Source organism: Macrobrachium rosenbergii, chromosome 42 (genome assembly GCF_040412425.1).
Source record: "Macrobrachium rosenbergii isolate ZJJX-2024 chromosome 42, ASM4041242v1, whole genome shotgun sequence".
Lineage (NCBI taxonomy): Eukaryota > Metazoa > Arthropoda > Malacostraca > Decapoda > Palaemonidae > Macrobrachium > Macrobrachium rosenbergii.
Genome location: NC_089782.1, coordinates 34,616,903 through 34,627,879, shown reverse-complemented (window position 1 = coordinate 34,627,879; position 10,977 = coordinate 34,616,903). Strand labels below are relative to the sequence as shown.

Below are 10,977 nucleotides of genomic sequence, written 5' to 3'. Positions count from 1 at the left end.
ATATTCATACGGACTAAGAAAGTACTTCACAGAACCTACACGCTGATCAAGTCATATTCATTATTATTACCTCGTGTTAGGCTTATTGATATATATATATATATATATACATATGCATATATATATATATATATATATATATATATATATATATATATATTTATATATATATATATATATATATATATATATATATATATATATATATATATATATATATATATATATAATATCTCATATGTCGAGGGGCTTGGAGATACAGTTTCCATAATTTGCCTTTGTGCCATTGGTGCAATTGCAAGCACAACACCGAACCGTAAAAAAAAAATGTAAAAGAAAAAGTATCAGTACTAAAACAATAAAATTTTTATGGAACACTCACCTACTAATGCACAAATACTTGGTTATGTCCTCCATAACACTTCTCGCACAATTTGTTACGCTTTGGGGCCAATTTTATCAATTCTATCAAATTTTACGAATTGACAGAATTAAACCCCATTCTTTATGAATATTAATAACTTGTGAAAGACTTTTCTTAATAAGTTTCAGTTAAATCCAACTATTTTTTTTTTTAGCAGACACTTCCTTAAATCCAAGCTGCTTGTTTCATTAATATTGATTATACTGAATGGTATATTGAGGGCCTATGGAGGAAATCAGGATTTTCATCCTTAAGCTACCTCGTAGTAATGGTCTAATTTGCTTCAATCTCTCTCTTCACGAGGTTAGGGTTCCAAGGGGATTGCCTCCCCCTACCCCCTCCATGCTTGCGCGTCCATTACAACTCTTCCTCCTCCATAGTCGTACTTCTATAAAGATTATGTCTTGTCCGAGCCCGAGGGTTCACACCGGTCTTTAAACGTAATTTGTAGCACTTAATATCACGTACTATGTCACCATGTGATGTATAAGGCCTTGACATGTCGCCTTAATTTACGGGAAGTGATTCCAATTGACGTCAATCAGGTTCAAAAAGGATAAATTTCGAGGACCAACCACCACGGATAGTCTCTGCGTTGATACTGATTTCTATCCACCCTTTCTTTATCCCTATATTTCCCCCATCGGGTGGAAGGATAGGCTCAGTTGTCAGTTAGTCATTTCTTCCAATCTTTTTTTTTTTCCCCTATGGATTTTTTTTATGCATTCTGATACACGAATATAGGAGTAGATTTAAACTCGCAAAACCTGATAGAGTGCAGGTAATTCATGCATTCTATTTGGATGTTAATCGTTTCTCTCTGCTTGATCCCCGACCCTTGCCACATCCCTATTTTTTCCCCTATTGCGTAAGAGGATAGTCATTTTTTTCACGTCGATTTTTTTTCGATGGATTATTGAAGCATTCCGATTCACGAATATAGAAGTAGATTCATACTGGTAAAACATGAATGATTGAAGGTTATCCATGAACTCTGCTTTGACACCGATAACTTCACCTCCTTAATTTCCCGCCCCCCACTTATCCCTAAATTTCCCCCTGTTTCGTGGAAGGATAGGGTTTAGTTGTCAGTTAGTAAATTTCTTCTGTCGATTTTTTCTCCACGGATTTGCTGAGCAATAGGCATCCGAACCACCGATCCCGGTCTCAGCCGAAAATTGATAGAATCGGTCCCAAAGTTTGTCAACTTATGTAAGAAGAGACTTCATGTAGGGACATGCCAAGTATTAGTGCATTAAGAGGGGAGTGTTCCTTGAAAAAATCATGGTTCTCTTACTAGGCTAATACTTTTTTTTACGAATTTGTTTTTTCACGGTTCGGTTTTGGAACTGCAATTACAACCTTAAAGTCAGATGGCAGGGACTGTATTCCTTGATAGTGCATGACACAGATATAATATTCTTGGCACCGCATAGCTTAAGCAAAAGAAAAGTAAAGCTGAACTCGAATATATTATAGTTACCCCTTACTAACTTTCAGTTTTCTCAGAACAACTTTATAGGACCATTTTCTTTAAATTAGATGGTATACTAAGCAAAGAGGAAATAGGTCCCTATCTCGTCTCAAAACTCATGAGTGATTGAAAGCAACTGATAAAAATGACCGTACATCCGTATATTGAATTAAAAAAACTATATAAGACTATCTATAAACTATATATTATGGTTCAAAGGTAAAAATAATATCTGGTGAAGGCAGATCTTCTTTTCAAGATGCTTAAAACAAAACAAAAGGTTTTCATTGTAAGTACATTCTCTTGATTACACTTCTCATTTATCTGCACATGGATAAATTCTGCTGCAGAAGTATAAAAATACATCTAACTTACCTCACCTGCTATATACACTTCCTGATTTTTGCATAAGGGTAAAACACACAGCTTTAGCAGGTAACAAGAGCAATAGTTTCATAATGCCACAGGATGCAATGTCTCATATTATTGCCCGAGTCACATTTGTACCACATGACATCATAACCGCACCATCATAAGCTTGTCCATACATTAGTTTCAGATCTAGTTTATCCAGTAAAGCCACGATAGCTTTTATTCTTTCTTCATTTATGGAAGGCTGGTTTTCATGCCGGGCAAATAACCACAAATACACTGAAAGATGACCTTTCCAATATTTGTAAACTGATGTGTGTGTGTGTGTGTGTGTGTGTGTGTGTGTGTGTGTGTGTGTATCTGTTGGGGAGGAGGGAAAGGAATTGAGTTGAACTGAATTGAATATAGAGTTTAGACCGAAGGCCAAGTACTTCGACCTATGAGGTCATTCAGCGCTGGAAAGGAAATTGAGAGTAGGTAGGTCTGAAAGGTGTAACAGGAGGAAAACCTCAAAGCAGTTGCACTATGAAATATTTGTTGAGAGGGTGGATAGCGAGATGGAAGACAAGGAATATGAACGGAAATAGAGTAAAAGGAATGAAAGAGGCTGCAGCTAGGGGTCGAAGGGACGTTGCAAAGAACCTTTAGTAATTCCTACAGTGCACCATGTAAGACGCATTGACGGCACTACCCCACTACGGGGAGAGGAGGGAAGGGTTCCTAAAGAACTGGAGAAAGATATACTTATTCCTTCGCGTATGGGGAAACAGGACACTAGTGACTGTAAAAAAAATATAAGGACACATTTTTTACTGATTTACAAGGGTGACGTACAGTCGGAGAGTAAATAAACAAAAAGATAAAAGTCGTTAAAATAAATGATATTTCTTCCTGTTTGTTGGGAAAGAAGGTTTTAAGAGCTGTGAAATGAGAGAGTAAGAGACACGAAAACGTGGTGATTCGGTACGCGTAGAAAAGATGAAAGGCGACAGATTTGTCAGAAGTGAAAATAATTTTCAGAATTTGGGATGAAAGGAGAAAAGGGGGTCTCAAAAGAGTTCGTTGGAGGTACTGAAATGTAGAGTCCATAATTTCCAAGAACCACAAATGACTACAATATTGTAATGAGTGATGCAGTATGTATAAGAGCGGTCAGTAAGCTGCAAATGAGCTTTTGTGAGTTAATAAAGTAGGTTATGTTTTCGGATATTCTGCAAAAAGGTTCATCCTTGATTTAGCATTTAAAGGATACAATGGGCAATTACTGATTTTTTAGTTTGCTGTAAAAGAAAACTATTGTGGCGGCTTTGTCTGTCCGTCCGCACTTTTTTCTGTCCGCAGTTTTTCTGTCCGCCCTCAGATCTTAAAAACTATTGAATCTAGAGGGCTGCATATTGGTATGTTGATCATCCATCCTCCAATCATCAGACATACCAAATTTCAGCCCTCTAGCCTCAGTAGTTTTTATTTTATTTTAGGTTAAAGTTAGCCATAATCGTGCTTTTTGGCAACTATAGGATAGGCCACCACTGGGCGGTGGTTAAATTTTCACGGGCCGCGGCTCATACAGCATTATAACGAGGCCACCTAAAGACAGATCTATTTTCTGTGGCCTTGAATATACGCTGTAGCGGCTGTACAGAAAACATGATTGCACCGAAGAAACTTCGGCGCATTTTTTACTAGTTTGTTTTCTTTAGAGCCACCCTTTCATATGGGAAGCTTTACAACATTAAAATCTCACAAAACACTAATAAACTGCCATTATATAAACTAACATAAACTAATGATGCAAAAAATAAAAGAAAGCTCTGGATTAACACACTCTCAAAATATCAGAATTCTCACACAAGATTTCCGTTTAGCGTTGTTCTGACCTACGAAAAAAACCCACTGCAATTCTTTGCAAAAATATGTACGTATGGAGATTTTACAAAACAAAACGAAAAATATTGATTAATATTTCTCAAAATATCAGAATTTCTCTCACGAGATTTTCGTCTCAGCGTTGCTCTGACCTACGACAAAATCCTACTGCAATTCTATGCAAACAAAACGAAAAATATTGATTAATATTTCTCAAAACATCAGAATTCCCACATGAGATTTTCGCCCAGCGTTGCTCTGACCTACGACAAAATCCTACTGCAATTCATTGCAAACAAAACGAAAAATATTGATTAATATTTCTCAAAATATCAGAACTCCCCACACGAGATTTCCGCTCAGAGTTGTTCCGACCTACGACAAAACCTACTGCAATTCTATGCAAACGAAACGAAAAATATTGATTAATATTTCTCAAAATATCAGAACTCCCCACACGAGATTTCCGCTCAGAGTTGTTCCGACCTACGACGAAAACCCACTGCCATTCTTTGCAAAAATTGTACGTGTGGAGAACTCAGTCTTTGTCTGCGGTCGGATGTCACCTCAATACAGAACGGCGAGAGATACATACCGGGAAGAAGTTATTAGAGACCATTTATATTGCCGTTAGTTTTAATTAGGGAGTCAGTTATCCAGACCGTTACATTCTTGATGCATATATGGCAGCCATTAATTTTTTCTTTGACATTATTTACCAGTCTCTCTCTCTCTCTCTCTCTCTCTCAATGACTCTTCCCTTGGGTCAGAGTGATTCATAAACGTATTGTATAAGGTAGCCTTAATATGGAAGAAACTACCGGGTGATTTTTCTATAGTATATATATATATATATATATATATATATATATATATATATGTGTGTTTATATATATATATATACATATATATTTCTTATAGGTCCTTTATATATGTGTGTATACATATATTGATATATATATTACATATATATGTGATACCATCCAGTTTGAATGAGGTCCTTTTAGTAATTCTACTAATGCACAGAACGATCACATATATATGTATATGTATATATATATATATATATATATATATATATATATATATATATATATATCAAAAATTTAGTTTTATATATATATATATTTAATTCTGCGTCTTTTATAAATATATATGCATTTTTGGCCGAGAGATACAAAAGTGCAGTTATAGGATATCCTGAAAAACAAGATTTTGTAATATATATACATATATATATATATATATATATATATATATATATATATATTTTTTTTTTTTTTTTTTTTTTTTTTTGAGTGTATGCTAAACAGTACAGTTAATCATAAACTTACAAAAATGAATGAGTAAGAACCTATACCTTAACAGAAAAAAATATCTGTATAAAAAGACCAAAATAAACAAACAGACATTGTACTTTCCCCACTAAAGAACAAGAAGTTAAAACGTGTGAGGGAGAAAGTCTGTAGGAGAATCTTCGAGGCGAGAGAAAAGACATTTTTGTGCCTTTGTCTTAAAGCAATCCGGTCTCATCCTGTCGGCCATCATCCCAAAACTCTCTCTCTCTCTCTCTCTGCCAACCACCATTGCCACCCCCTGAGGTTCAGCTCTTACCCCACCTCTCTCCCCTCTCTCTCTCTCTCTCTCTCTCTCTCTCTCTCTCTCTCTGCCAACCACCATTGCCACCCTTAAGCATTTTTACCCGAGTTCAGCTCTTACCTGTATGCCCAGTACCCCACTCTCTCTCTCTCTCTCTCTCTCTCTCTCTCTCTCTCTCTTACCTCTCTGTATGCATTCACCTCATTTTATACCTTGCTCTTCATTTCTTTGTATTACTCTTATTCTAGGTTTCTCTCTCTCTCTCTCTCTCTCTCTCTCTCTCTCTCTCTCTCTCTCTCTCTCTCTCTCTCTCTCTCTCTCTCTGTAAGGAATGCATTCGGTCAATTTTATACCTTGCTCTTCATTTCTTTGCATTACTCTTATTCTAGGTTTTCTCTCTCTCTCTCTCTCTCTCTCTCTCTCTCTCTCTCTCTCTCTCTCTCTCTCTCTGTCAGGAATGCTCTCCTTCCATTTTACACCTTCCTCTTCATTTCTTTGCATAATCTTTTTGTTTCTTTCTCTGTCTGTCTTATATACCTTCCATCACCTTCAATCCAGCCACTCTTTCTCTCAAGGAATTTCTCCCTGTTTGTCTCCCTGTACGTCTGTCTGGCTGTCTCATCCGGGTCCTAACCCCCATTTTGTTTTCTCCTGCCACTTCAAGGACTTCGCCACCCCACCCCGTGACCTACTTGTCCTGCCGTCGACCTACTTTTCCTCTTTTCTCATTCCTCCTCTTTCTTCACCTATTCCAACTCCCATGTCATTTATTAAGTCTTCATCTTCATTTTCCATTCGTGTAAAACTAGTCTGCGTTTTATTTCACGTCGTATATTTTATATTCTATTTATCTTTTCTTATTTTCTAGCCCGGAACCCTACTGTACTGTGCATCTTTTCAGGTATGTCTGAGATTAGGCCTAAAGTTGGTTACCTGGCTCCAGAAATCTGGGTATAGTTGGTGGAACAACTTGACGGGATTTTTTGAATTCAGGGTTACGTGACGAATACTGAATTCCTAAGTCGATGGAAATGGCATTGTAAAATAACTTTAACAACTGCAAATGAGAATGCCAAACATTATTTCTACAGTGTCATTCGCACGCGAAATTGCAAGAATTTCTGAAAAAACAAGAAATCAAATTTTACCAGTCACCAGCTACCAGCATAACTAGCAGAGATTCAGAAATAGTACTTACAGCAAATGACGAACTGTAGGCTACAGAGAAAGGACTGTATAACTGTATGAAAAATGTACGTCCTGTAATTCACAAAAAAATTAATACTTTTGGTAGCTGGTTACACTTCTGACTGAACAGGCCCTGTTCTGTTATTGCACTCTAGAAACCCACATTTGACAGCCAAGGATCATGAAATCTGAAATTAGTCCTTCTCACAAGGATTCTTAGGTTATTCGCCGAAGTGACGATAGATGGCAGAACACTGCATTAATATAGGAAGAATGATATCAAATGACCATGAATAGAAAAATCACCATTCACAGAAAACGAAGCCTAAACTGGAAATAATGAAGGCAAATCGAATGACAGTGAAATTGCCTGTCGCGAAGTTAAGAGTTGCATTGAAAGCAAAAAAAAAAAAAAAAAAGAGTGAAAAGAGCCGATTAGGTAATTTCCTTACATATTAAAAAATTAAGTGAGTGAGAAAGTAAATCGCTAAACATATTCTAGTGCTTCGGTGAGAAACTTTAACGTAACAAAGAGTAAAAGGAGCCGTTTAGGTAATTTTCTTACATCTTAAAATTAAGTGAACGAGAAAGTAAATCAGTCAACATATTATTTTGGTGCCTTGGCGAGAGATTTTATTTATTGTTTTCTTGAATAGTTGAGATTTCTCGTTATTTTCTGGAAGATGTATATATATATATATATATATATATATATATATAAATATATATGTACATATATAGTATTATATATATATGTATATATATATATATATTTATATACTTATATATATACATATATATATATATATATATATATATATATATATATATATATATATATATATATATATTATAAACGTATGTTTGTGCGTGCGTGCTCGCGCGTATGAACTCGTTGTGCAAGCTATAAAAAGAGCAGAACCGAAAGAGTTACAACTTCACAGCAGTGGAATTACTAGAAAATTAGCAAATCTATCAATGCATTATTTTTTTCAAATATGTTCGTATAGTATTGTTTTCCTTTCATTAACTATGGAAATGCACCTCCGAGAGTCTAATCGTCCCGTAATGGCAACTTCCAGGTCCAACCTAATCGATCAAATATTATCCGTTTAGAATTCGCGCTACCTGAGGTGCCCCGAGATAAGGAAATGGATGCCCAGGGGTTAGTTTTCTTCCCAATTATGGGTATTTGTGAGGTTTGTCTTCAGTTGGTTAGAATTAGAAGTGAAGATTTAACAGTCTAATTGTTCATCGGTCTGCTGAGATGAATAAATCTTGAATTTCTTTATGGTAATGGAATTTGGTATCAAAGGATTTCTTTCCTAATATCTTCATAAAAGGTGTTTCTGTTTTTTTTTCTTTTATTAGGTACACATGTACACATACACACACATATATATACACACATATATATATATACATGTATATATATACACATATATATATATATACAGTATGTATATATATATATATATATATATATATATATATATATATATATATATATATATATATATATATAAACGGAATATACATTTGTAACTATATCTGAGATAATGCCGCTAGCTTCATCTACAGTAGTTAATACTGAAATAAGCTATCAGTTATGAAACAACCTCTCTCGACCAGAGAAACACTTGCTTCAATACTGGCTAGAGATACCATGACATGAGTGAATTATTATCATCTTCTCAGTCGGCTGCTTTAAAAACGTCGCAGACATGGCAGGCGATTTCGAGAGAGAAATAAAAGAAAAAATGTACTTTTGCTTTTGTTTAATATAACAAAAACTGAGTATTAAAAGTATTGTCATAGTGATGAGCTCTCATCATATAGAATGACTCAGTTATTTTGTTTTATATATATATATATATATATATATATATATATATATATATATATATATATATATATATATATATATATTTATGTTTGTGTGTGTGTGTGTGCATACACATACATACACAAACAATTTGCAGTGATCATTGTCCTTTCTTTTCTTGGGAGTCACAGTGTATACATGATTCATACTTCTTAAATCTATGATATGCATACGTATATTATGCATATTTGTATATACATAAGTGTCTGTGTGTGTATGTATATATACATATATTAAAAGTTAAAATCCTCCTGGGCCTCTGTAGGCTCATAGGGCAGGCGCTGATCTCAAAATATATTCATATATATGTATATGTATATGTATATGTATAATGCACAAACGTAGTTACACACATACACACGCACACACGCACATGTATAATATGTTTATATATATTTGTGTAGGTGTGTATTACAAGAGAACAAAATATCTTACCTTACCGTTCGTTTTCTAAACTGAGCCACAACCAAGTCATAAATCCAGGTAATTTACACCTGTAATTAAACGCGGATGTTACCTGCAATTGTCGTTGAATCAGAAAACCCCTCCAGAAGTATTTAGATCGAATAGCGTATTCTTTTCTCTCCCCTCCACCTCCACCTCCTCCTCCTCTCGTAATTGAGGAGATAATTGCATTAATGGGTCTTTCCGTTTCGGCGACTTTTCCAAATCTGTGTCGCCACAGTTACGTGAAGATGTTTGCTGATACGGATTAACCTGTTTGCCTGTTTACTCGTTTGGTTAAACTGGATGTTTGTAATGGTTAGTATTAAGGTGAAGATACACTACCACATAGAGGCTGCTCGCTTATGGGGAAGTATATGTTTATGGGGGTGTGGATGTATTTATTCACATTTTTCCTTTTGTCTATTATTTCTTAACCTTAGCGTGTCATTAATTCATTTGTGTCCCAGAAGTATATTTCTAGGTCTGTGTATAACATGCAGGTATATGTGACACGAGTGTATTTCTTCACATACACACACGTACACATAAACATATATATATATATATATATATATATATATATATATATATATATATATATATATATATATATATATATATATATATGGGTGATTCATTGGCTGCGATTCTTTTTTCCTTTCGCTGTTCTTTTCTCAGATTTTGTCTATATTTGTTTAGTTTTATTTCCTAGACAGATTTTCAAGTATTTTTTTTTTTATTATAATCATCGGTATTTTACAGTTCTCACTTCATGTTAAGTTAATACTACTTTCGCCTGTTTTCTAGTGAATTTATGTCGGCTATTTGAATAATATAATAATAATAATAATAATAATAATACAAAAGCCCCAGGTCCCGATGAAATCCATGGACACTGGCTCGAAAACTTCAAGGCCCTACACCCACGAACAACAGAACAACTCCACCATTGCATCACAAACCACCAGACGCCCAAATGGATGACCACAGGGAGAACATCATCAGTACAGAAAGACAAGAACAAGGGAAATATAGCAAGTAACTACAGGCCTATCACCTGCCTACCAATAATGTGGATGTTACTAACAGGTATCATCAGAGAAAGGCTATACAACTACCTAGAGGAAACAAACACCATCCCCCACCAACAGAAAGGCTGCAGAAGGAAGTGTAGGGGCACAAAAGACCAGCTCCTGATAGACAAAATGGTAAGGAAGAATAGTAAGAGAAGGAGAACCAACCTAAGCATGGCATGGATTGACTACAAGAAAGCATTCGACACGATAACGTACACGTGGCTAATAGAATGCCTGAAAATATATGGGGCAGAGGAAAACACCATCCGCTTCCTTAAAAATACAATGCGGAACTTGAATACAGTACTTACAAGCCCTGGGATAAGACTAGCAGAGGTTCACATCAGGAGAGGGACCTTTCAAGGCGACTCACTGTACCCACTACTCTTCGTAGTAGCCATGATTCCCATGACAAAAGTACTGCAGAAGATGGATGCTGGGTACCAACTCAAGAAAGGAGGCAACTGAATTAACCATCTGATGTTCATGGACGACATCAGGCTGTATGGTAAGAGCATCAAGGAAATAGATACCCTAATCCAGACTGTAAGGATTGTATCTGGGGACATCAGGAGAGAATATATACAGAGACTTAAGGCGATACCCAAGTCAAAACTCAACGCCGGAAACATGACGAAAGCCTTAA

At 35.5% G+C, this 10,977-nt stretch overlaps 1 protein-coding gene across 1 annotated transcript in view; it reads right to left on the bottom strand.

Annotated features, from left to right (window-relative positions):
* The window catches only part of LOC136827796 (uncharacterized), a 28,651-nt gene extending 17,919 nt beyond the window's left edge, over positions 1-10,732 (bottom strand). The window contains exons 1-2 of the mRNA XM_067085255.1: positions 10,705-10,732; positions 6,934-7,029 (exon numbers count right to left, since the gene is read on the bottom strand). Of these exons, the coding sequence (XP_066941356.1) occupies positions 6,934-7,029; positions 10,705-10,732 (124 nt within the window). The remainder of the gene's footprint in view (positions 1-6,933; positions 7,030-10,704) is intronic.
* Positions 10,733-10,977: the final 245 nt, after the last annotated feature.